This window comes from Procambarus clarkii, chromosome 86, assembly GCF_040958095.1.
Source record: "Procambarus clarkii isolate CNS0578487 chromosome 86, FALCON_Pclarkii_2.0, whole genome shotgun sequence".
Lineage (NCBI taxonomy): Eukaryota > Metazoa > Arthropoda > Malacostraca > Decapoda > Cambaridae > Procambarus > Procambarus clarkii.
This window is the reverse complement of record NC_091235.1, coordinates 3361691-3388946: the sequence shown is the minus strand read 5'-3', so window position 1 is coordinate 3388946 and position 27256 is coordinate 3361691. Positions and strand designations below refer to the sequence as shown.

Below are 27256 nucleotides of genomic sequence, written 5' to 3'. Positions count from 1 at the left end.
TATATGTAATTTAACAGAGTACCCATAAGTTTGCAGTTTAAGAAAAGTATATCTACAGAAGGTAGCTCTTGTAACAAGATATCCAGAATTATATAAATCAATGTGAAGCTTTCAGTACATTAGAATGCATCATCTTTCTGCTTTGGCTGTAAGAGGAGCACTACTGTACTCGCAGGAAAGAGGACGAGAAAAGCAATTACCACGCGAGAAGAAAATGTGTGTTAAAGGCAAGGTGAATTATGCTCATCATAGCATTTTAAAATTAACATATTTACATAATTTGTATCTAAAAAGCCAAACCTTTAAAAATAAAGAGATAAAATCAGGAATGAGTACGTGCTTAAACAAATTAAAGTCTCTATCAATAAGAACCAATAAAAAGCTCAGAATATTGCAAATGTTTCTCAATCAAACCAAAGTTATCACATTCTGTATTTCAAAAGAGGAAACTAAACTGATGAAATTGTCTTTACAATATTGCATATTCTTGACAAATGTGGGACTAGGTTATATTATATTATGGATCTGTTTGTTTTATTTAATGAACTCCAGTTAATCACATTGGCTCTAACAATAGCCTTTGGATAAAACCCAACAATAAAAACATTAAATTATGGAGTGTCATGGTTTTCTTATTAATTTAGATACTGTATCCCCCAAAATACATGAAGAAACCACATCTATTTAATAGTACAAGCATTAACTTTTTATTACACCAAAAATCCTATGAGACTGAATTCTCCCATTGAGAGAATATTTTATAAGTAATTACATTTTATTTGGCTTATAAAACTATAAATTTGTTGAGATCTTATGGAAAGCCTCTCAGTACTAAGTCAAGAGTGCTAGCTACTCTTCAAAGAAGTATTAAATGTTATAAAAATATCTCATGTTAGTTTAAAATTATGTAAACTTTACCAGTAACCTACTGGTTTATATAAAGTTCTACTCTTATGAGTTGTAAAGCTTCATTAAGAATATGTACATCCCCCGACTGTAAAATATTTAACTCTTGGTAAACCGAAGGCTCAAAATAAAATGATTGCAGGATGCTTTAACTTTATCTCTTCCCTCTCGTCTTCTTAATTATTGTTGGGTCTGAGCGTCCGGTTGATACGGTTAATGAGTCGTTCAGGTCGTTTGGATTTTCTTGAGACCTGAAAAAAACATCAATGTTAATACACCAGAATAGAATATCAAGCAATATACATGGTAACTCACAAAAATAAACACATTTTTACACTCACACATGCAAAAGAACCTTGTGCAATAAATGCATAGAGGGAATGCAATGTACTCTAGCAATAACTACAGTATTACAATACAATACTACTTTAGCTTCCTGTAGTCTACTACAATAAATATTCCAGAACTACATGGGCCAGTTTTAATAGGTAAGTGTTAAGACTAGAAGGAAAATGGGAAATCACTAAGAACTCTAAATGACCCGGCCAGGATTCGAACCCATGATGTCCAGGATCACCCCCAAAACATATATAGTACCATGACCACTGTACCATTGATTGTCTATAAGGATTGGTCAGGTCTGTCCTAATTGGTCAAAATTAAATATTTCATGAAAATTTGACTTGTTAGGCAACTCTGGTTATTGGGTACGACCAACAGACAGAATAAATAAAATATATATATATATATATATATATATATATATATATATATATATATATATATATATATATATATATATATATATATATAAAACAATGGAAGGGAGTACCACCTGGAAGAAGGGGGACCCATAGCCTCGGAGGAAACCACGCATAACGCATTAGAGGGAATGTTTAGATCCCCTCCAATACAGTTTCTGTGTGCTTTTCTCCTACCACCCCCTTCCTTTTTTATTTTTTGTGCTTTATTATGCATTTGATGGTTACAAGATATACATGGATATATATATATATATATATATATATATATATATATATATATATATATATATATATATATATATATATATACATACACACACACACAATGAGTGAGTGAGTGAGTGAGTGAGTGAGTGAGTGAGTGAGTGTGTGTGTGTGTGTGTGTGTGTGTGTGTGTGTGTGTGTGTGTGTGTGTGTGTGAGTGAAATGTATTTTATACATCCATACACATACTGTACGGATGGTTGCACTTAGAAATACAAGTTACAATTAATTGTGGTTGATATTGGCAGATGGTTATAATGCTGGTACACATGTCAAATAACAGGAAAAATTAGTTCAGTGTCAAACTGCATAATAAGAATATTACATCAATCATTAATTGCCAAGACTCTGAATAAATTTACATTATACATGAGAATCTGTAGCGAGTAAACATTATACTCGCTCCAATATCTCATTACCTTAATGACAAACTCATTAGCACTAATCCTTTCCCTAATTACAGGTAACATTCTTTCCATCCTATTGGAGGAAGCCAAGGTGTAGTCGCCAAATATAAGCAAGCAAGAAGCGAATAGCCATCTTTACGGGCTATTCATGCCCGTGCCACCTCTTGGGTGGCTTAATCTTCATTAATCGAATAGCCATCAGTATGATTTCCACAGTGATTCAGTAAACTTCAGTACAGATGCTTCGGATTTACCATACCTCTTCAACCTCAAGAATGTAGCACTCAAAGTGCTCAGTTCTAATCAACCCCAAGACGCTACAGCTTCGACCACATTGAGATACAACGCTCTCGCTCCGCATCGACTTTAGACACTCACGATTCCCCATCGAGCTGCCACACTCTCTCACATAGAGTTCCGTGACTCTGGCTTCACTCGGCTCTCTGCTCTGCTCTAAGCTCCGTCTCAATGTCTACGACACTGCCAACAGCTGACTGCTATAATAAAGACTACTAAATAAATATGAAACCCACTAAACACCATGTATTTAATTTACCCAACAACGTAACATAATCATACATTACAAATCATTCAGAATCACTTCTACAGTTAAAAAACCCCCAGCTTTGAATGCAATGAAACTCCATTTTCTGGGCGAGACCCGGAGGCTCCTTGGAGCTATCTGGGCTGATATGGATATATTGTATTAGCTTTCTGGCATCAGTCAGAGTGCATGGAGTTCTTGCCTACCAGGGACCACAAGCCAGAACCTGGCCCCCCCAGGTTTTAACCCCTGCCCCCCTGGTGGTTGAAAGCATTCTATGTCTACTATCAACTGGGTCTGGCACCCAGAAAGGTAGTCGCCCCAAAACAAACCCCCTGTTCTGGTTCAAATATTGCTACCAAAAACCGAACAAGTAGACAGAACTCCCCAAACAAAAACTAGCAAATTAGCATGACGTCATCACGTTGCCGCGCCACTATCTGTGCAACCCCCCTTCTCCAGGAGGGGGAAGGGGACGCTCCAGACCCTCGTGCCGGCGATCCACACCCCCAGTTCTGAGGTTGGATGTCAAAACATGCAAAAACACGGGAGGGAGGGAGGGAGGGGTGCCAGGAAGCCTCCAGGTCTCGCCCAGAAAATGGCATTTCATTACATTCAAATCTGGTTTTCTGGGGAAAGCCCCATTGGCTCCCAGAGCTAACTACCCAAAGACAACAGAAAATAGGGACTTTCCTGGGAGGCGGTTGGTCCTCGCTTCTCAACTCGAAGCCGAGACAACTGGCTGCAACCCCCAACACAATGCAACACAGCCCCTACGAGGTCCAGGAACACTGACAAGATAGCAAGTGGCCAGGACCCTGTTCGACCTCCAAAAACCCAAAGCCAAAGCAGCAAAACTTACGAACGTCGTGGGCACGAGGATAGACTGCAGGCTGGCTGGAATTGATAACCCTGCGGACGACCTGGGAGACCCGCGCCCGGGAACAGGGAAGGAAGGAAACCGGATCAACCCAAAGCATATCCCCTGCCACTGAAGCCGTGGCGCGCATATAACGGCAGAGAGCCGCAACCGGACACAACACATGATGCACCCCCCGGCCTAACTAACCAAGCATCATCAACCCAAGGACCCCACCGAAAAGCAGCAGACTCATTCTTCGCCAGAAAAGAAAGACATGGCTGCAGATGAACAAACCGACCACCAGGACAAAAAGAGCAGAAACCCCTGCGCTGGAGAAGAGCATGAAGCTCCCCTGACCCAACCCCCAGAAGGCAATGCCAACAAGAAAAGAGCCTTAGAAAAACAATCCTGATCTGAAGGGGCCCCAACAAACGAGGAGGAGAAAAGAGAGCACCCTGTCCAACGACCAGGATGGCTCAGGCGGCGCATGAGCAGCCCGGAGGTGAAACAACACATGAGACAGCTTGTGGAACATAGCAGAAGAAGCAGCAATACCGAATAAAAGTTGCAGCGGCTGTGCCAGCTCTGCACGATGCAAGGCGACAGTATTCGGCATAAGATAACAGTCCTGTAACAACCATGAAAAGAAGGGCAAGACAATCCCACCAGAGACCGAAGTACACCTACGCAGTAATAGGAAAAACCGGAAGGACCGCTAGGAAACTTCAGACTGATGCCGAGACGAAGCATGCAGATGGGAGAACAATAATGAAGCCACCTGTGCTCCATAAGTGATGATAGACCCCGAGTCAGAAACTCCAGACGTGAAGATTTGAGGAGAAGAACGAACTAGTCTCGTACTGGGCTGGACCAATCTGCTGAAAGAGGCAAAGTCGCTGGAAGACCCCCGGGTTCGGACACTAGCAAGCAGCGCCTGAAACAAAGGCTAGACTGGCCACCAGGAAGCCAGAAGGACAACTCTCCCGCGGTAAGTCTCCAAGCAAGTCAGGACCTGGAGCAACAGCTGAACCGGGGAAAAGAGGTATAGGTAACCCCACCTCATTTAGTCCTGCATGAAGGCGTCGACCCTGACAGTCTCGCAGTTAGGAAAAGGCGCCACGTACACCGGGAGACGCCTCGACCAAGCCGACGCAAAGAGATCCACTTCTAGAGGCCCGAACGTCCGGCAGAGCAAACTGAATGAGTCGGTGTCGCACGTCCATTCTGCGGAAAGAGGAATGAACCGGGACAGGCTGTCTGCCAGGTCATTGGACACACTCCCTTCCCCTGAACGTGACCCGCCAGGAAAGCCAAACCCCGGGAACTCAGCAGACGAGTCACCCGAAGCAATCAGCCCCAAAGAGCCAAGGATCGCATCGAACCCCCTCGGTTCAGGCAACGAACCACTGCGTAACAGTCCGAATGGAGCCGGATCGTCGATCTGCGAGTGACCCGAATCCTCCAGAGTGACATCCACACAGCCGTGAACTCCTGTACCATGCCGTGAGACCGATGGAAAGACGAACCCCACCATTCCTGGCCGGCCTGGTGAGCACTGGTCACAAAGCCCCAGCCCAGAGACGATGCGTCTGTGAACACATCAAGCGAGGGCTTGGGTTGACGCCAAGGTACTGAACCCCGAAAAACCTGAAAAGGAAGCTGGTGACACAGCAACCGACGCAAAGCCCTTGGAGGCCAAACCCAGCAGTCGCAAGACAGACAAAAGGGACGTCCCCGAAGTAACCAGAACAGCTGATAACCATCATGGTAAATTTCAGGCTCCCGCACAAACCCCCGAGAAACTGCTGCATGACCTGGGAGCCCCCCAAAAACAGACGAAGGAAGGAACACAACCAAATCAGAGCTGCCAGAGGGAGAGACAAGGAAGCGGTCTTAGTGTCCCATACAAGACAACCTGAGAGGGAACTAGATGGGACTTCCACCAGTTTACCAGAAACCCGAACCCGGCAAGCTGGGAAAGAACCAATTCCCTGGTGAGCAGACATGCGGACTGGCTGGGCGCCCACACCAGCCAGTCGTCGAGGAAGGCCAGAACCCGAACACCTAACAGATGCAAGCGGGCCAGCATGACCTGAGTAAGGCGTGTGAAAATGTGAGAAGCCCGCCAGCTTACCAGAAACCAGAACCCGGCGAGCTGGGAAAGAACCAATTCCCTGGTGAGCAGACATGCGGACTGGCTGGGAGCCCACACCGGCCAGTCGTCGAGGAAGGCCAGAACCAAGGGAAAGAACACCTAACAGATGCAAGCGGGCCAGCATGACCTGAGTAAGGCGTGTGAATATGTGAGAAGCCACATTCAAACCGAATGGAAGGCAACGAAAGCAGTAACTTTGACACCCCCACAACAAAACTGAGCCAGTCCCTGAACCTCGGAGGAATCGGGACGTGCCAATACACGTCCTTGAGGTTCAGGGACAACATCCAAGCGTTTTGCTCTAACAGAAAACGGACCTGGGATAGAGTAGTCATCCGAAAAGAGGAGGTCCAAGGATTCAGAGCCAAGCCATCCTCCAACCACCCCGTCTCTAAAAAGCAGGAACGAAGGGGGCCCACTGGTCAGGCCCAGAAGCTCCGGCTGGAGAACCAGGCTTGAATGTCTCTGCCGCCATCCTGGAAGGGGACTCCCCGAGACCGCCCGAGTTTCAACACCAACTAGACCCTGCCCCGACTCCAAAACCCTCAGCCGTTTCGGAGCCGGAAGCAAGGGAGGGAGGAACCGAATGAACACTCGAAGGGGAAGGACAAGGAGGGGCGGACGGAATCAAAGTTGAAATGACTCTCACCCCAAAGTCTGGGTCCCTATAACCAAAACGGGGCAGTCTCAGGGTTTCCATGATAGAAACCAATGTATCCCATTGCAGCAACCTAAACCTAGCATGCAACGCCTCGGTTGCCCTCACCCGCATATCATGATCAGTAGCTTGGGTGAACTGGTGTACGCACAAAAAACAAATGTCGTACAACTCCGGGTCAAAAGAATCACCGAAACTACTGGTAGCATGGCGGAGGTACAACCGGTGATTGTCACCCTGAGAGAAGGGGACAGAGCAACTATCAACCTCGCATGAAGCGAGAGGGGATTCAGGGGTCGCATCCATCGGACCAAGGAGCCCCAGCGGGGTTTCCCAGGGTCCTTAACCTTGGTAACATGCTAAAGAAAGCCCAGGCAGGGTACAGCTAACAGGCACCCCAAAATTACCAAACAAACTGCTAAAAGCTGCACCCCTGGACGTGTACACTTGTAGAGGCCAAGCGGAGGACCACTAAGTAACAATAGGGTATGACCAACCAAGAGGCAAACCCTCCACCAGGCAGAGAAAAAAAAAAAAAAAAAAAAAAAAAACCCGCAAGAGGACAACGTGTCTAGACGGAACAGAGCCATCCGCTATGAGAGATGATAAAAATTTGCGCTGTACCCTATGCCACAACTACTGACAAAAACTACCCCTACCCAGAGGCAAACGGGTAAACAAAAACTCCAGCTGACTCCAAGGGTGGTCTATCACCGAGTAGTAAGAGACAGAGGAGGTAGACCCCAATATGACTTGTGGAAGGTGGCCCCAAGCCCCAAGGGCAGTACATACAGGGCATCTAGAGAAGGAAACCCTAGACACATGCAGCCTGAGTATTTGAAGAAAAATATTCCTGGCTTGCACACTGACCGTAGAGACAAGGCCACGCCACAAGGCACTGAGACAAAATCTGGAGCCAGAGACATACGATCTTGCCAGCAACACATCAGCCAAGAACTGGCGGTGTGGGTTGCTGGCACGAGGGTCTGGGGTTTCCCCTTTCCCTTCGCAGGGAGGAAGGGGGGGGGGGGGATGTGTGTGTGCAGACAGCGGTGCGGCAAAGTGATGACGTAATGCTAGATTTCATTTGGGGGAGTTCTGTCCACTCGTTCGGCTTTCAGTAGCAATGTTTTCACCATAATTGGGGTTTGTTTTGGGGCGCCTACCTTTCTAGGTGCCAGACCCGGTTGATGGCAGACATAGAATGCTTCCAACCACATAGGGGTTTCTATACGCCATAGCCCCTGCCTCTCTGAGGGGGCTAGGTTCTGGCTCATGGTCCCCAGCAGGCAAGAACTCCATGCACATTGACTGATGCCAGAAAGCAAATATATCCAAATCAGCCTGGATAGCTCCGGAAAACCGACGGCTTCCCCCAGAGAAAAAATCAGATTATACATAAAATCCCATTAAATGTTAGCTACACTGTACCTTATTATACCTTTAATATGCATGGCATACATTATGGAAAACACCTCGTAATGTGAAAACCATGAAAATAATTATTAAAAATACAGTACCGAATATAGGAGAAATAGTGTTATGTTCCAAACCTACAAAATCCAAATTTCAGCTCTAAAAAGCAACAGAAATTACAATTATTTAATACCACAATCATTTTCCAATAACAAATGGCATGTCTTGTATTTGCACCAATTATCCCTCAGAATACGACTAGTGACACCTTGGTTTACGAACTTTTCGGGTTATGAGCCCAATTTCTTCATAAAATCCAACTCAGGTTACGAACTTTGCCTCTGGAAACGAAGTTTGTTGATACGCATATGGGTGACCTAGCACGTAGTGGCATGGCGACAGCGCCTCAGTTTACTAATGCCTCCCACTTGGTGACAATCGCACTTGAATTCTTTGTAAAGAATTTCAGTATTATTCGGATTTTGGGGTTTTGAACATAAAAGTTATTATTATATATCTCGCCATGGATCCCACAAAAGCCAGAGGTAAGGTTCAATCCAAGAAAACACATGTGAGGATGACCATAGAGGAAACTCAAGAGATCATTCGTAAACATGAAAATGGTACACGGTTGTTGAACTAGCTAGGCAGAACAATAAATCTATGTCAACGATATGCACTGTAATTGCCAAGAAAAAGGACATTATGAGTGCTAAAGTGGCAAAAAACATATCAACAATCATGAAACAAAGAACACAAACACTTAAGGATGTTGAAAAGTAGTTGTTAATTTGGATACACGACAAGGAGCTAGGAGGTGATAGCGTTTCAGAGGCTATCATTTGTGAGACAGCAAGATAATTGCATGATGACCTTTCAAAGAAAACCCTAGGAAAGAGTGATGCAGATACGAAAGATTTTAAAGCAAGCAGGGGATGGTTTGAGAAATTTAGAAAAAGAAGTGGCATTCACTTCACTGAAGTTGATGTGTAAGTGAAGTGTTGCATACAACTTCATGGAAGTTGTATGCGCCGTTTCTGAGGGAGGCGGTGCCTGTTCTTAACTTCTCGCCTCGCGTGCTGACAGGCGGTTCTCGTCCATTCTTTGGAATCGTCTTGGGCTCTGGCTCTTAGATTTTCATCCCTTTTTTGTCCTTTGCTGTTTGCAGAGTGTGCGGTGGTACATTTTTTGCAGACGGCTTTGTCTTGTTGACGGCCTAAGTTGGACTTGTAGGTTCAGGGGGGGGGGGGGGGAGGCGTGGAGGTCGCGCCAGGTCTCGGGGTTCCTTCGGTCGCTGTAAGCCAATAGTGCCAGATTCGGAACTGGCCCTTCCTGCGAAGTCATTGGAGCAGTGATTGAGCATCAGTCGGGCTGTTGTAGGGGTCATCAGCCCTTTCACGGTTCGCCTCGTTGACGAGGCGATAGGGGGGAGGCTCGCGTTGTATATTCTCGCCTGGTCCCACGATTCGTGGGCAATTCGGGTAATTTTTCCTCCTGCCTGCGGTGGCGTTGGGTCTTTCCTTCTCCTTTGGGAAGATCGGGGCTTGCAGAGTGGGCCTCTTCCCCTGCGTTCTGTCAGGTCATCCTGTATTGGGTTTCCTGCCTGTTTTCAGTTCCAAAACGGGACTGGGCAGATCTGCGATTCATACTGGACTTGTCCCGTCTGATCCCCTGGGTCTTTGCCCCTCCTTTCTGATGACCACTCTGTCTTGGATCCAGCTGCTTTTGGCACTGGGTGCCTGGATGGTGTCTCTGGACCTCTGGGACGCGTATTAGCACATCCCAATTCATCTGGTGTTCAGGGACTGCCTTGGTTTTGTCGTGGGGCGACAGACTTACAGTTTTTGTTGCCTTTTTTCCAGTTTGGATTTGGCACCTCGCGTGTCCACAAGCCTTAACTGGGTTGTGGTGACCCGTTTGCGTCTGTTAGGGGTTCGGGTTCTGGCTTACCTTGACGACTGGCTGGTGTGGGCTCCCAGCCAATCTGCATGTCTGCTCGCCAGGAATTTGGTTCCTTACCAGCTCGCCGGGTTTGGGTTCTTGGTGTACTGGAAAAAGTCCCATTTGGTTCCCTCTCAGGTTCGGACTGGGCAGGGTCTTGTGTGGGACTCTGACTGCTTCCTTGTCTCTCCCTCTGGCAGCTGCAGTCCCGCTTACGACTGTTTTTGAAGGGCACCCAGGTCACACATCAGTGGTTTGGGCAGCGGTGTGGGAGCCTGATCTTCGCCGTGCTGGTCTACCCGTCGGGTCAGATCTGGCTTCGGCGGTTGTTCTGGTTTCTTCGGGGGTGTTGAAGAGTGGCACAAGAGTCTGCCACTCTTGTGATCGCTGTGTTTGGATCCTAGGAGTCTTGTGTCAGCTGCTGCGTCGCTGGCTTCCTCTGAGGGTTTTTTCGGGTTTCTATGCCCTGACGCCTCCCCGAGCCCTCCCTCGATGTGTTCATGGATGTCTCGTCTCTCAGCTGGGGTTTTGTGACCAGTGCTCATCAGGCCGGCCAGAGTCAGTGGGGTCCCTCCTTCCATCGGGTTCACAGCACGCCGCAGAAGTACGCGGTGGTGTGGCATTCGCTTCAAAGAATTCGTGTTGCTCGTGGAGCAACGATCCGGCTCCATTCGGACTGCTCCCCAGGTGATTCATTGTCTGAACTGCGGGGGTTCGATGCGGTCCTTGGCTCTTTTAGGCTGGTCGCTTCAGGTGACTCGTTTGCCGAGTTCTTGGGGGATTGGCTCTCCTGGCAGTTCACGTTCAGGGGGTGTCAGATATCCTGGCGGATGGCCTGTCTTGGTTCATTCCCCTAACCATGGAATGGACGGTCGACACAGACTCGTTCAGTTGGCTCTGCCAGACGTACGAGCACCTAGAGGTGGACCTCTTCGCATCGATGTGGTCCTGGCTCGATGTGGCTCGGGTTGACGTCCCAGGTAAATATGTTATGATTCCATTTCAATGCTTCTGATTGCATTGATAAATTGAATTTTCATAGATTTTGATTTAATTATTTTGTGTGGCAGTGTGTTGGAATTGAGTTGTGTTGTTTACCATACCATTCATTTCGTAAGTGTAAGAATAGATGCCACACCTGTGACAGGTAAAAACATTTTTTTTTTTTTTGAGAAACAGCGCCATCTGTTGCACGTAAGAGCAACACACGCTATACTAAATATGTTACGATTCCATTTCGATGTTTCTGATTGCCTTGACAAATTGAATTTTCATAGATTTTGATTTATTTTTCATTTTGATTTAATAATTTTGTGTGACACTGCATTGGAACTGAGCCGTGTTTTTACCATACCATTCATTTCGTGAGTAGTTTATTTTTTTATTATTTCACTGTTTTAATTTCATTTTTTTTTTTAACTTTTTCTTATATTTCATTGATGGGAACATCAGATCATTTGATGTTCCCAATTTTTTGATGGGAACATCAGATCATTTGGGAATGCATCGGACAAGGGAGTGGGGGATGGTGGGGAGGACGAGGGGACAGGGGAGTGAGGAATGGTTGGGAGGACGAGGGGACAGGGGAGTGAGGAATGGTTGGGAGGACGAGGGGACAGGGGAGTGAGGAATGGTTGGGAGGACGAGGGGACAGGGGAGTGAGGAATGGTTGGGAGGACGAGGGGACAGGGGAGTGAGGAATGGTTGGGAGGACGAGGGGACAGGGGAGTGAGGAATGGTTGGGAGGACGAGGGGACAGGGGAGTGAGGAATGGTTGGGAGGACGAGGGGACAGGGGAGTGAGGAATGGTTGGGAGGACGAGGGGACAGGGGAGTGAGGAATGGTTGGGAGGACGAGGGGACAGGGGAATGGTGGGGGAGGTTATCTTGAGATGATTTCGGGGCTTTTTTTTTTTAGTGTCCCCGCGGCCCGGTCCTCGACCAGGCCTCCACCCCCAGGAAGCAGCCCGTGACAGCTGACTAACACCCAGGTACCTATTTTACTGCTAGGTAACAGGGGCATAGGGTGAAAGAAACTCTGCCCAATGTTTCTCGCCGGCACCTGGGATCGAACCCAGGACCACAGGATCACAAGTCCAGCGTGCTGTCCGCTCGGCCGACCGGGGAGGACTGGGAAATGGGAAGGTTCCTCTAAGCTTAACCTCATTAACTCCCAATCCACACTCTTATATCTACACTTTAACACTGAAAGCCAGACACTGCCAAACTGTGGATCACATTAAACCTGTAAACCTCAAAAACTGAAACCACTGATAATACAATATTGCCTAGAAAGAGTGAAGATGTACAGGTTATCCAGTATAAGAAAAATGCAAGCAGGATCTACAATTAAAAGCTTTTTAATGCAAGCAGAATCTACAATTAAAAGCTATCTTTAAACTATCAAAACACAGATAAATGCAGATAATCATTACAAGGCAGCCAATATGAAGCTCAAGCGAAGTTTTTACACCTTTGCCATAAACAGTCACAAAAACAAACCTTAACGAAGCAGAAAGAACATTGTAATTCTTGGAACCGAAGGGCCTACGAAAAATCCTTAGCTTTGAGCTGCCATTGGAGTTTGAACTGTCCCCTAGGCCCTTGGGTGTCTGTTAAGAGTGAGTGGAGGTGATGAGGTTAGTCAGTTTATTGCTGGTTCACTGGCTCCTGAATCATTAACAAACTGTGAAGCTGAGGACACAAGCATAATAAGGTTTGCAGTGACCAGGTCAAATATTCATGCCATTAATAAGCCATTATGAATGCAGCCCTTTAAATATCTCTGATTAATGCTCAAATGGATTGAACTCTGTGACTTACATTACTGTTTATTTCACATGACTTGAAACTACTTAAATTAGTGCAATATATAGGCTTTAAGGAACAATATAAGAAATTTGGGTGAGGACTTGCTGACTTCAAGTGAAGTCTAAATCTACATATACTATCCAAGATAGTGAGATGCCACTCTCCTCTTACTTATCACTTATAAGATTCACTCAATTTGACACGAGCAATAACCAAAGACAAATTTTCATCACAAATTCAATATACAGCACTGTTAGAAAAGTTATTATCTATATAAGGAACATACCCAGTACAAATGTAATTAAAACATCTAATTAAGTACTGTACCATAATTATATTAGCAAAGACTTTCAAATTACTTTTTAACTTTATTCAGCTACTATTTTAAAGAGCTATGATTTACAGAAAGAGGCCATCACAATGAGAGGCCAAGAACAGTATTTAAGAAGTACAGTTCTTACAACAATGCTTTAACTACAACATTTACTATAATACTAGCAAAAGCCAAGGACCTATACCATGTATTAGAACCATCTGTACAAACCCATCTCCAATAGTCCACCACAACTATCAAGTTCTAGTAACTTCCCATTTAACACTAAACACATTCATTGCACAAGTATTCACTCCATTTCAAATACTGTATGTCAATTACTACATGACTACTTAACATACAGTATAGTACAAACACTAAATATGATTTTTTTTTTGTTTGCAGGGATATTCCTGTGCGGGCCCTAAGCCTCTGGCTGGCCCACTAAGTGTTGCTTGTTTCTGTTTTACTTGGGCAGAGTATGAGTATTTATGACTCATATGGTTGCTTCAGTAAGATTTTGCCATGTGTGTTTAACAACAAGTACTCTGTTGAATCTAAGTTGAAATCTTAATGGGTTTGTAACTGTGCACTGTGTTTAAAATATGATGTGTGGGAAGGAGGAATCCTTTTAATTGTATTAATAACAAACTTGCATTGAATGATTGATAAGCAGGTGGATATGTGGGCCTGCGGGCCACTCCAAGCAACAGTCTGGTGGATCAAGCTCTCACAGGTCAAGCCTGGCCTCGGGCCGGGCTTGGGGAGTGGATGAACTCCCAGATCCCCACTAAGCGGCTATCAAGCAGGTAAGCAGTGCTCACTAGTGCTTATCATCCACATATGCTCAACCAATAGTAATCTACCCTTCACTACTCTTACAACTTGGCAATGCTCATTCTCAACATTGCCAATATATTCAATATTACAGTTACCTTTGGCTTGTCCCGGGTAATTATCCTGGGTAGCTGTAATTGCTGACACACACTGATTCTAAATTAATTAAATTTGATATTAAACTGTCTTCTTCTACGTCTCATCCATTGTCTTAGGTGCTTTCATCTTTTACTAGCCAACACTGGCAATTCAGGAAGGTAGACGCTTGCACACCATTCAAACAAGTAGTACCCGAAGAGTAGAACGTGACATTAGAACATACAGTAATTTATCAAACTGCAGAAGGCCTTTTGGCTCATGCAAGGCAACTCCTACCTATACTCGTGTCCAACCACTTGGGCTGGATGGTAGAGCAATGGTCTCGCTTCATGCAGGTCGGCGTTCAATCCCCGACCATCCAAGTGGTTGGGCACCATTCCTTCCCCTCGTCCCATCCCAAATCCTTATCCTGACCCCTTCCAAGTGCTATATAGTCATAATGGCTTGGTGCTTTCCCTTGATAATTACTTCCCTCCTACCTATATTCAATCAATATCACCCATATATGTCTATCCTATACGTGAAACAATCCAGCGACCCTAAGAACATAAGAACAAAGGTAACTGCAGAAGGCCTATTGGCCCATACGAGGCAGCTCCTATCTATAACCACCCAATCCCAATCATAAACATGTCCAACCCACGCTTGAAACAATCGAGGGACCTCACCTCCACCACGTTAAGCGGTAATTGGTTCCACAAATCAACGAAACTGTTACCGAACCAGTATTTACCCAGCAGTCTGCTCTTCTTGAGGTTATCTTAAGGGGGCCAAACACCAAAAAATAAAAGTTGTTCAGTTTCAATCCAACTTTATTTGCTAGTTGTATATGAAAAGGGCTTCAACTGGTCCAAGTCTCAGCATCGTAGCATAAATAGGAAGGGAGAAAAAAATATAAAACCTATTATTCAACAAATTTTCAACACTTCAAAATGCCTGAACAAACACAAGTGTCATCTAAAATCATTTCTGTGACACTAAGCTATCACATTAGCATATAATAAAGAATTTTTATTTGCAATTTTATATAAAAAATTGTTTAGTGCAATAATTCAATTTTTCAAAGTTCCCCCCCAGAAATATGGAACAAAATGATGTTTATAAATACAGTGGTACCTCGCATAACGATTGCCCCAAAAGACGAACATTTTGGGTAACGAACGGCCCGATCGGCGTCAAATCGTCCTGTATGATGAACGCTGGTTTGAGTAACGTCAACACCACATGGTGGGGTCGCGCTGCTTCTTGCACATTCTTAGACGCCTCAGATGATGCACATAAATTATGTTGTTCTTGTTTAAAGATGCTAATGATGCTGGGATATAAAAGGGTGACTGCTGAGATGTTGCAAAGCATTGACGTTTTTGTAGGAAAAAAGAAATGAAATATCTGATATACAACAAATGTCAAAAAGGTTCGTTCGGTGTTCTGCAGGTAGGCTGCTCCATTATAACAATCTTTCTTTGTTTCAAATGTGTTCCATTTGTTTTGTATTTGTCATTTACGTCTCAATAATGGAGAAGCCTACCTTACATACACTGAATAAACCATTATGACATTTTCCTTTCTTCAAATGTGTTCAATATTTATTTTTCATTTGTCTTATAGCAAAAGGTTCGTTCGGTGGTCGGCAGGTAGGCTGCTCCATGTTTCTTACATACAAAAAACGTAAATAATAAAAAAAATGAAGAATTTTGAAAACCAGTACAAATGTCAAAAAGGTTCGTTCGGTGGTCTACAGGTCGGCTCCTCCATGTTAAATAAAAAAAACGAAAAATAAAAAGAACTGTTGAAACAATTTGAAAAATGGACAAATGCCATAAAGGTTCGTTCAGTGTTTGTCGGGTAGGCTGCTCCATTATTGAGACGTAAGTGACAAATACAAAACAAATGGAACACATTTGAAACAAAGAAAGATTGTCATAATGGAGCAGCCTACCCAACAAACACTGAACGAACTTTTGCTATAACGAATATGAAAGACTAGGGCTGCTGGCTGGGTTAGTACTGCGTGAGCAACCATTTGCGGCACACGCGCCTCTGGCTCTCAAACACCTGTCCCACACGGTGTTGAAAGACTGCGCTCAGTCGGTGCAATTCAGACCCTATTGTTCGAAGAACATAAGGGTCATAACATTGGTGAAGCTAGGCGCAATAAGAGCTTAACACAACGGTCGGATGCCAGTGATACAGCACCTATAAGGATGATACAGCAAGCGTATCCAGTTGTAGCTCTGAGCTGATGAGTTGGAGCTCATCAGCTCTGAGCTGATGAGCCCCATCTGATACAAGTAGCATAGATGAACAGTGTTAGCGGCTTCCATGGTGGTGGTGTTCATTGATATTTTCAAGAATACCTGAATCTCTTCCTGACTGATGGACACTCTTTGAGGCTAGCTGAATCTCTTCCTGACTGATGGACACTCTTTGAGGCTAGCTGAATCTCTTCCTGTGTGGGACCTTACAAAGCGATTTTTTCAAGACTACCTTACAAATTGAGCTTTTCCTATAATCGTTTCAATACTACCTTATGCTTTACAAGCTTGGCTACATACCACCTACAAGTACTAAAGCCAAGGGTGCATGCGAGTGCGTTATTTGCAAGCACACAGAACGATGAAACAGGAAACGAAAATCTATCTGTAGCTGGTGCAAGGAGAGAAAAGTCGCGCTGTGTACCATGGACTACTTCATTGACTATTACGCACCTCCAAAGTACTGAGTGTGTAATACAGTGTGTTACTGTGTAAATAGTATGTGTAAATAGTATGTGAAACTGTACATATTGTAATTTTCGTGAATTTTTACCACGTAATATTGTGACAATAAATATTTATTGTGGACACATTACTGACACATGTATCACAGTTTCATGGAAAATTATGAACATTCTACTGGATACATATTGTAAAGGTCAGAAATATGCATCATATACGATAAAAGAAAAAAAGAAAACCGCATTGGAAATGCATAGAAAAAATATTTGAAAATATATTTGTGGCAACACGCGGTGCTTGAATGGCCTGCGCGACCGTGTCTGGGAGCTTCACACACGGGCGACCAGGCCCTGATGACGTCACAGCGCATCTTGTCCAGCCAAAGGAAACCGGGCCTACGAAGGACCGTTTTGCTTTTTCCAGCGGTCCTTCGTAGGCCCGGGTGTTTTTCGTTACATTTGGCGACGGTCCTTCGTAGGCCCGGGTGTTTTTCGTTACATTTGGCGACGGTCCTTCGTAGGCCCGGGAGTTTTTCGTTACATTTGGTGACGGTCCTTCGTAGGCCCGGGTGTTTTTCGTTACATTTGGCGACGGTCCTTCGTAGGCCCGGGAGTTTTTCGTTACATTTCGCGACAGTCCTTAGTAGGCCCGGGTGATTTTCGTTACATTTGGTGACGGTCCTTCGTTTGCCCGGGTGATTTTCGTTACATTTGGTGACGGTCCTTCGTAGGCCCGGTTGATTTTCGTTACCTCACAGCCAAAGTAAGTGGAATTTGGTAATTATTTTTACATAGACATGTTCAGGGAAGGTAATTTATCATTTTGCAAAGAAAAATGATATTTTGAGGAACATTTGATGTCATGCACACTGAGGGAATTTCACAATAAACACAGTGCATCACACTGGTTACATGGGGGACACTCGTTTTGTATGACGTCCGTTTCACATGACGAACATGGAACGGATTAAATTCGTTATGCGAGGTACCACTGTATTTATAAAATCAATAAATGGACATAGGAATAAAGTGTTTAGTGGGGATTGTAGAAGCACAAGTAAGTAATTAATTATCAAAAGAAGGCACCAAACTGGGAAGGCTATGTAGCACCATCAAAAGCGCAGAATAATCAGAGGGCGCTAAATATCATCAAGGATGCCAATACGAGAACAAAAACGCATAAGGTGAACGATATCAAAAGTATCCGAGTCACCAAGAATTCTATTGAGGGACAGGTGACCGCGAGGAGCGGTTGGAAAGCAAGACACACGCTCGTCCTGGAAGTCAGGACATTCAAGAAGGACATGAACGACCGTAAGAGGGACAATGCAACTTGGACAATAAGGAGCAGGGTGGCGCTCCATCACGTGACCATGGGTTAAGCGAGTATGGCCAATACGCAACCTTGCCAGAGCTGTTTCCCATCGCCGGTTACGTTGGCAGGAGGATGGCCACAAGGAAACACAACATTTAAGAGTACGTAGTTTGTTACCAGTAACAGACGACCAAGAAGCCTGCCAACGGGTAAGGACGGAGGAATGGATAACCGGGTAAAAGTTGGAATATGGAATACCTTTACGAGAGATGGTACAAGAGCGGACAGCTTCCTTGGCGGCAGCATCCGCACACTCATTTAAAGACACACCAATATGGCTGGGAACCCAACAAAACTCAACCGACTTAAATTTACTGTGAACAAGAAACAGCCAATGCTGGATCTCGACAACTACTGGATGAACCAGATTAAAGGACCCGAGAGCCATGAGGGCACTACGAGTCAACAACAACTACAAAGGAAGACTGACAACGAGAAAGCAGGAGACGAAGAGCATAGAGAATAGCATAAAGCTCCGCTGTAAAGATGCTAGTCTCCGGAGGTAAGCGACACATATAAGTGCGATCAGGAAAAACAACAGAGTAGCCAACACCGTCCGCAGACTTAGACCCATTGGTGAAGACAGAAACGGAGCAGGAGTGAGAAGAAAAGTGCTCAAGGAAAAGGAATTTTAGAACCGTAGGAGGGGTAAAAGCTTTAGTGATACGGGTCATGGACGTACAAAACTTGGGAAGGGGGACTCTCCACGGAGGTAAGGAAGGAACAATGCGAGGAGAAACATTAGAAATATGAACAGAAAGAGAATCCTGTAAGCGAGATAACCGGACAGAAAGTGGGAGACAATGAAGAGGAACACGAACCACAGAGGAGGAAAAGTCAATGCACGACAGAGGCGAGAGGAAGGATGTTGGAAGGAACGCGCAAGATAGTGAAGACAGTAGCGATCATGGCGGTCCTGAAGAGAGAGAAAGCCAGTGTCAACATACAAACTAAGGGCGGGAGTCGAACGAAAGGCACCAGAGCTGAGACGCAACCCAGTATGGTGCACAGCATCAAGACGGCGAAGAGTAGAAGGAGAAGCAGAAGAGTATGCAGGGCAACCATAATCGAGTTTAGACAGGACGAGAGAGGAGTGCAAATAGAGGAGCGTGCACCTATCCGCTCCCCAAGAAGTATGGGACAAAACCTTAAGGAGGTCAAAGGCCTTAGAGCATTCAACTCGGAGGTAAGAGATATGGGCTGACCAAGACAAACGAGTGTCAAAGACCAACCCCAAAACCTTCGTGGAATCCCTGTACACAATGGGATGACCATAAAGCGACAAAGAGGGACGAAGAACGACATGCTTCTGAGTAAAAGTCATAGCACAAGTCTTAGACGCAGAGAACTTGAAGCCATGATCGGTGGCCCAAGACGACACGGCATCAATCGCAAGTTGAAGCCGCTGTTGAAGGAGAGGGGAATCATCACCCCGACAGCAAAGGGTAAGATCATCAACATAGAGAGCAGAAAAGATGCCAAAAGGAAGAGAGGAAAGAAAACCGTTGAAGGCAACTAGAAAAAAGAGTAGTTCTCAGAACACTACCCTGGGGAACACCCTCATACTGCTGAAAAGGGGGCAGAGAGAGCAGTACCAAGCCGCACACGAAAGGAACGAGAGAGGAAGCTCCGGAGGAAGAGAGGGAGGTTCCCACGAAGGCCAAAAGAATGAAGTTGGGACAGAATATGATACCGCCAGGTAGTGTCGTAAGCCTTTTCCAGGTCAAAAAGAACGGCAACAAAGGAGGTCTTCGCAGCAAAAGCAATACGAATATAGACCTCCAAGTTCACCAGGACATTTGGTGTGCTGCGGCACTTGCGAAAACCAAATTGAGACGGGAAGAGGTGGCGATAGTGCTCTAAGAACCACATCAAACGAACGTTGACCATACGTTCAAAGAGCATGCAGACAACTCGTGAGAGCAATAGGGCGGAAGTCCTTGGGGGATGACCCGAGAGACCCTGGTTTCCGAACAAGGAGGACAACAGCATCGAGCTTCAGGGGCTGACGACGACTCCCAGACCCGATTGTACAGCCTCAGTAAATACTGAGAGGTGCACGGAGGGAGATGGCGAAGCATTTCATAATGAATGCCATTGGAGCCCGCTGCCGTAGAACCACAAAGGGCTAGGGCAGGTTGAAGTTCAGAGAGAGAAGGGATCATTATAGGGAAGGTGAAGATAAGTACAGAAGTTTAAAGGACGAGATTCAAGGAGAGGCTTACGAAGAAGGAAGGATTGGGGGAGATGAGAACCAGAACTAACAGAGGAGAAATGGTAACCCAGTTCGGTCGCAACCTGCAACGGGTCCGCCACAAGAGTACCATGAAGGCGAAGGACCGGTGAGACATCGGGAACGAACTCGCCCACAATCTTGCGGATACGCTTCCAGACCAGTGGAAGAGGAGTTTCGGACGTAACGGTGGAGACATAAGACTCCCAGCAAGCACGTTTAGCCGCACGGATGGTCCTACGGGCCACCGCACTCGCCTTCCGAAACAAAAGAAAAGACTCAACCGTCTGCCGGCGGCGATGTCTCTTCCAGGCTGCACGCTTACAGCGGACAGCCCGAGCACAGTCCAAACTCCACCAGGGAACGCACTTCCGCGTTCCCCGAGAGGAAGAGCGAGGAATAGAGTGGAGGGCAGCGTCAAAGACAGTGTCATGAAAAAGAAGGAGGGCGCGAGGGAAAGGTAAAACGGAGAGGTCGGAAATAGTAGCACGGAGAGTAAAGAGGCGCCAGTCAGCCTCGGCAAACCGCCACCTAGGGAAGGAGAGAGGAGGGCGAAAGGAGAAAAAAGTGACAAGGATAGGAAAATGGTCACTGCCATGGAGGTCATCAAGGACTCGCCACCCGAAATCTAAGGAAAGGGATGACGAGCACAGAGAAAGCTCGAGACAAGAAAGGGAGCGAGTCCAAGAGTCCAAATGAGTGGGCTCACAAGAATTAAGAAGGGACAGGGAAGAAGAGAGGATGAAAGGTTCAAGGAGGCGACCCCGGGTGTTTGTCAGCACATCACCCCAAAGGGCATGACGACAATTGAAATCACCCAGCAGGAGCACAGGCTCCGGCAAGGAGTCTAGGTGGTGTTTAAGATCGGGAAGAGAAAGTGGGACAGTGGGGGGTAGATAAATAGAACAAACCGTGTACCATCTACGCACAAAGATACGGGTGGCAGAACAGTGGAGAGGTGAGGAAAAAAGTAAGGGGACAAAGGGAACATCGGAATGAATCAAGAGAGCAGAAGAATTATGGACCCCAGCAACAGCTGGGGGGGGGGGGGGGGGGGAGAGAAAGGAATAGCCACGAAAACGACCAGGACGAGCACCAAGCATCGGCTCCTGGAGACAGACACAAAGGGTCGAAAACTGTGAAATGAGAAGTTGGAGGTCAAGGAAATTGGCGTAAAATTCACGGATGTTCCACTGGAGAAAAGACATCAGCAAAGAGAGAGAGGAGAGCAACAGAGAGCAAAGAAGAAACAAAGGTGAAGAAGGAACACAGCATGCTAAAAAAGCACAGAGTCAGGATCAGGGTCAGTGAAGTCAGGGTTAGAGGGCATGGGTAAACTGAGTAAAGAAGGAGGGAAAGAAGCGGGAGGACGGACCAGAGGCGGACGAGCAGGGTCTGGAGGAGAAGGAAGGGGAGGAGGGGGGGCAGAAAGAGGGGAGCGCACCTCAGCAAGGGCAGTAACCGAGATGGAACCAGGGGCTAAAGAAACCCCCACAGTAGGAACAGGGGGCACCACCACCGAAGTGGGAGGGGAAGGAATGATAGAATCAGAGATAGGGGGTGAAGAAGAAAGCGAAGTTTTCTTACCGACAGGGGAGGAGGAAGGAGAGGAGCCAGGTTTCCGCTTCTGACTCAAAGATACAGGCGTCCCAGCAACCACGTACTGAGCAACAGACTCCAGTGTCTCGATAGGAGAAGAAGATCGAGAGCGAGCAATACAACCACCAGGAGAGCGATGGACGTCGGCCCGCACAGTCAGGCGGCGTGGAGAGCCAAGAGACGGAGGAGAAGGACGGGAAGGAGGACTAGAAGGAGAGGAAATAGAAGAGAAATAGAGACGTGACAGACTGGGTAGAAAGAAGGGGAGCCCTAGACAGAGAACCAGGAGGGGGGACCCTTCGGAACAGAATGGAGGGAAACAGGGGAGGTGGTGGTGGGTGTGTCCGAGTCTAAGGCTCGGAAACGGTTGTGAGACGGAGAAAGGTGGGAAGGACGAGGAGAGGAAGAGCGCACCACGCGAGCATAGGAGACGCCAGCGAAAGAGGGGGAGACGATGAACTTGGCGCCGAGCCTCAGGAAAAGACAAACCGTCTCGGTGCATCAAGCTGAGGACAGCCGCCTCAAGTTTGTAGCGAATACATGCACGGGAGAAAGTAGGGTGGGCCTCACTGCAATTGAGGCAGCGGGCCTGGGAAGAAGTGCACTCCAACTTAGAGTGACCCTCGTTTCCACACAGGGGACAGAGAGAGACAGGACTAGAGCATTTGAGGGTACCATGCCCAAACCTCCAGCACTTACCGCAGAGCCTCGGAGAGGGAATATATTCCTGAACGGAGCATCTGACACCAGCAAGAATGACACAAGGCGGAAGGGACCTACCATCAAAGGTAACCTTCACAACCCTAAGGGGCAGACGGCGATGACCACGAGGGGGACGAGTAAATGTATCCACCTGGAGTACAGAATGACCCTGAGTCTCGAGGATATGCTTGATATCCTCGTGTCAGTCCGTCCTTGAGATCCCTAACACCGGTCGCAAAATGGTGCGGGAGGAGAACAGTGCCAACACTGGCATTCAATCGGGCGGCCGCATCCTGGGAAGGAGCAGCAACGACACGGGTACCAAGACGAGTGGGGTTGAAGGTGATAAAGGCATCCACGGAATCGACAAGATGCCTATGAAGGGAAAAATCATCAGGAGGAGTTGAATCCAAAGGTAGGAGGTCAAAGTATTTAGTCCACATATCAGGACCAAACAAAGCATGGAACGAAGTAGGATGGGAAGGGAGCATACGAGAGCGGCCATGGCGGGGACGGCGATGAGAACCCTTAGAGAGAGACGGGTCGAAAGGTGCAGCAGTCACAAGAAAGGATGGAGCCGTGCAAGGGGACGAGACAGTCACCACAGCAGGCTTGGGGCTCGACCCAACCACAGAGGAAGGAGAGGAGCAGGGAGGAAGAGTCCGGTCTGGGCCTAAACTGGGTCCTGTAGCGGGGGCTACAGATCCCGGTCTTCCAGGACGGTCCGACTCAGGGGCCTGGTCGCCCACCCCATGAGCCTGGGTAATAGAAGGCAAGTCGTTATCCATACAGCAAACCAAACAAAAGAGATGGGACCTGGAACCAAGGGATACCACCTACCAGGGCAGCCAGGGAGGCCGAGCGCGGGCTAGTGCAGGAAGGGTGTGTCGTCCCCAGCGGTGCTCCCCCTTTTCAACAGGGGAGTCCTACTACTTCGTTCATTCTTCCACACTGGTGCTAAGACCCCAGTCCCCCTATCGCCCCAGCCTGGACACCCAACCATCCACTCAGGGCGGCCTCTCACAGGTGACCCCTCCAGCGGGTGGTCCGATGGCTCACAAGGCCCCTACATGGTGCCCTTCAGCACGTACACCACCCAAAGAGGGGGCACAGGCAACCCACACCGGTCCCAGGGAGGTGTACGTGAGCCCCTCACCACGGCAAGGAGGCACCACGGAGGGGACCAAGGGCAGTACTCACTGGGCACCTAGGGAAGGTAACCCTAGGCACATGCAGCCCAAGTACTGAAGAATTACTCCTGGCTCGTGCACCCCCAAACAGACAACCACCACACCAAAGGCACAGAACTGAGAACTAATTCAGGAGCCAGAGCACACAGACTTCCACCTAGCGCATCAGCCTCAGAACTGGGTTCTTGGGTAGTCGGCGTGAGACGTCCGGGGCTTCCCCTTCCCCCTCCTGGGGAGGGGGAACTGTGCAGCGACGTCATGCTCATTTGCGTTTGGGGAGTTCTGTCCACTAGTTCGGCTCTCGGTACCAATTTCTTAACCAGAAGAGGGGTTTGTTTTGGAATGCTTACCCTTCTGGGTGCCTAACCCAGTCGATGGCAGACAGAATAATTCCAACCACATGGGGTTTCTATATGCCATTGCTTCTTGTGCCTCTGAGGAGGCCAGGTTCTGGCTCATGGTCCTCAGTAGGCCTAAAGAATTCCATTCACACTGATGCCAGTCTAATAATAGCAATATCAACCGCGATAGCTCCAGGAAGCCGATGGGGCTCCCCCCCCAGAAAATGTGTATACTATTTATAACTTTGGTCACCTCAATTCTTGTCCTAGGTCTTTCATTATGGTATCAATGTGTTCACAATAGAATTCACTACAAGAGTATATGCATATAATGTCCAAAACCATGGCGCGCCCTACCCACAGCCAAGCCGAAAGCAAGCCAAATTTTTTACATTTTTGACACACCAGTACGTCATTCTCGCACGTTAGTCTAATCAATTTTCGATGCAATACTGAACTGTGCAAAAGTGTCAAGTGAGTGCTATTGTGCTTTGATGATATCGATTCCTCACCCACTAATTAATGTGTGACACCATAATTCTTTACAAGAGTTTAAAGCATGCTAGGGGCTAGTGTACCACTGCGCCAGGATAGAGCCTGGGGACAGCTAGTCCCAAGGGTGTGCAGACTACATCCCATACTAGTAGGGATGGAGGCGCAGCGGTGATTTTTCAATTTGAGTCCAGGAAAATAAACATCTTAGCAGTGATTTTTCATTTTTTGTAAAATCACTCATTCGTTCTTAAAGGTTTCTTATGGGGAAATTCAGGGCAAAAGGGCCTGATTTGGATTTCAAAAAGTTTTGATTAAGGCTTGATTACTGTGATGAAGTATCAGTTGTAGATACTCTTTAGTTTCTTATTGCTTTACGGTGACCTGTTTTATATGCCCAGTAAACTGGTGATTTTGTTTATAGCCTTTTTACTTGACCCTTGACTCACGGTGCCTAAACCGCTCATGGTTTAGGCACCGTGAGCGCTTAAACAAGTATCGAGATGCTGCCCAGGCTATGTATCCCAGTGATGCTGTGGAGCATGAGGTCATGACAAAGTAAAATGGAGTTCCTGTTCATGGTCATCATCAGGTAACTCCTGTTGTTCAGATCATTATTGTTGAAAGCCTACTGCTCAGGATTAATGTTGTGTATGACACGGTTAGACTGATCCATACTTATTTTCTAGTTGTTGTGCCTATCAAAGTGAATGCCGGTATCATTTGTTGAAGATGCCTTGAAGACTTGTGTCTGTGTATGATTCAGCTTGCAGTCCTAAGTGAACCTAGTTAAGAATACTTTCTAATACTGCACTTGCAAAGCTGCACGATAGAGGTAAGGGTTCAGTGTCTTGCATGTTTGGGGCCATGCTAGTATAGTATATTCCTATTTTGGTGATGATAATATTTTGTTAGAAAGTGCCTTATTGATTAAGAAGATGGAGCAAGTAGTAAAAGAGATTTTGCAGAATCCATCAATGGTTAAAATTAAGACCTTAACTAAATCAGTACCTATTTGTATGGGAAAAACCTAGAGTTAGATGTGGCACCCAGAATGACTAAAAATAAATTATTGAGAACCATATTTTTACATCTAGTAGAAGATGGTATGTTGAATGATAAGGTATTAGAGGAATATCCTGACAAGATTGAGAATACTGCTAGAATTAGAAGGCACAAATTAGAAGTTCAGCTAAGGCAAATTGAGCTAGAAATGTTTAAATGTGAAGAGGAAACTAAGCAGAGAGAAGCCGAGTTAGAAGCAGCTAGACTCAGGGGAGAAGAAGAAACCAAGCAATTGTTAATAAAACAGCAGATGGCTGAGGCACAGATTAGGCTAGAAGCTGCAGCCGGTGTTGGTAGTAATGGTTCTAAGGGAAGTTCAGGTAGTAGTCAAAGTAGTGGCCTTCATTTTCCTAGAGGGTTTGAATTACCCCAGTTCAATGAGGACCCCAAATTATTTTTCTTACAATTTGCAAAAATAGTTACTAGTTTGAAATGGCCAGAAGATTCTTGGGTGACCAATAACACTTCCGCGCTCCCGACAGTACCCTGTGTAACTTTACCCTCGTGCACCGTTCTTTTCGGGCGACCACGCAGCGACACTCAAATGTTTATACTCTTTTCAGTCTGGTCACCTTAAATTTCCATGTATGTATTTAAGTTTGGTATCATTTTGTTCGCAAGAGAATGCTCTAGAGGAATATGTCTAAAATTTCTCCAAAGCCGACATGAGACCTGCACCAAATAAAAAACTATGGCAATCATTAGCTGTGAATGCCAAACCACGATGAAATGTTTATGCTCTTTTCAGGTTTGTCAACCCCAGAATTTGTTTGTCGTTAATTTTGGTAACACTGTGATCACAATAAAATTCCCTACACGGACATATGAATATAAAGTACAAATCATGGGCGCGTCCCACCTGCAAGACCGTGGGAAGTTGCCCAAGGGTTACCCGTTACCGCACGCCCAACTGCACATAGGCTACACCACTACTGGAAAGTTTATACTCTTTTCATGTTTCTGACCTTCATTTTCGATGTATGTGTTTTATTTTGGTATCAATGTGTTGTCAATGAAATGTTCTAGAGGAACGTATGTATAACATGTCACCAAAGCTAACGTGATACCGGCACCAAATAAAAAACTAAGTCATTTGTTAGCCGTTCACGCAAAACAGGGCGAACATGTTGCTACTCTTTTTCAGGTTTATCAGGTCCAAACTTGTTGACATCGTTCTTTTTTTGTATCACTGTGATCACAATAAAATTTCCTACACATACATGTGCATATAAATTAGACAACATAGGTGCGCCTCACCTGCAACGACCCCTAAATTCATCGAAGCCGTACCCGCTACATCCAATACACCAGACAAACACATACAGCTTGATAACAGAAGTTTTTGTGCAACATTGTTCATTGTGATATCAAATTATTTGCAATAAAATGCTCTAAATAGAAAGACAAATATAAGCAATAACAACCACAATATATATAAGCAATACCAATAACAAAGTATAAAGACTAAAGTCGGCAAAGTTACCCGTGAGCGTGCAAAATCTGTAAAATGTATATACTCGTTTCAGTTTTCTCACCTTATTTCTCGTGCTACATCGTTCGTTTTTGT

General features: G+C 46.0%; 1 protein-coding gene across 1 annotated transcript in view; it reads right to left on the bottom strand.

The window, feature by feature from the left end:
• Nucleotides 1–267: 267 nt before the first annotated feature.
• LOC123769138 (putative leucine-rich repeat-containing protein DDB_G0290503) overlaps nt 268–27256 on the bottom strand; it is a 273502-nt gene continuing 246513 nt past the window's right edge. The window contains 2 exon segments of the mRNA XM_069316913.1: nt 268–1157; nt 12419–12528. Of these exon segments, the coding sequence (XP_069173014.1) occupies nt 1061–1157; nt 12419–12528 (207 nt within the window). The 3' untranslated portion in view covers nt 268–1060.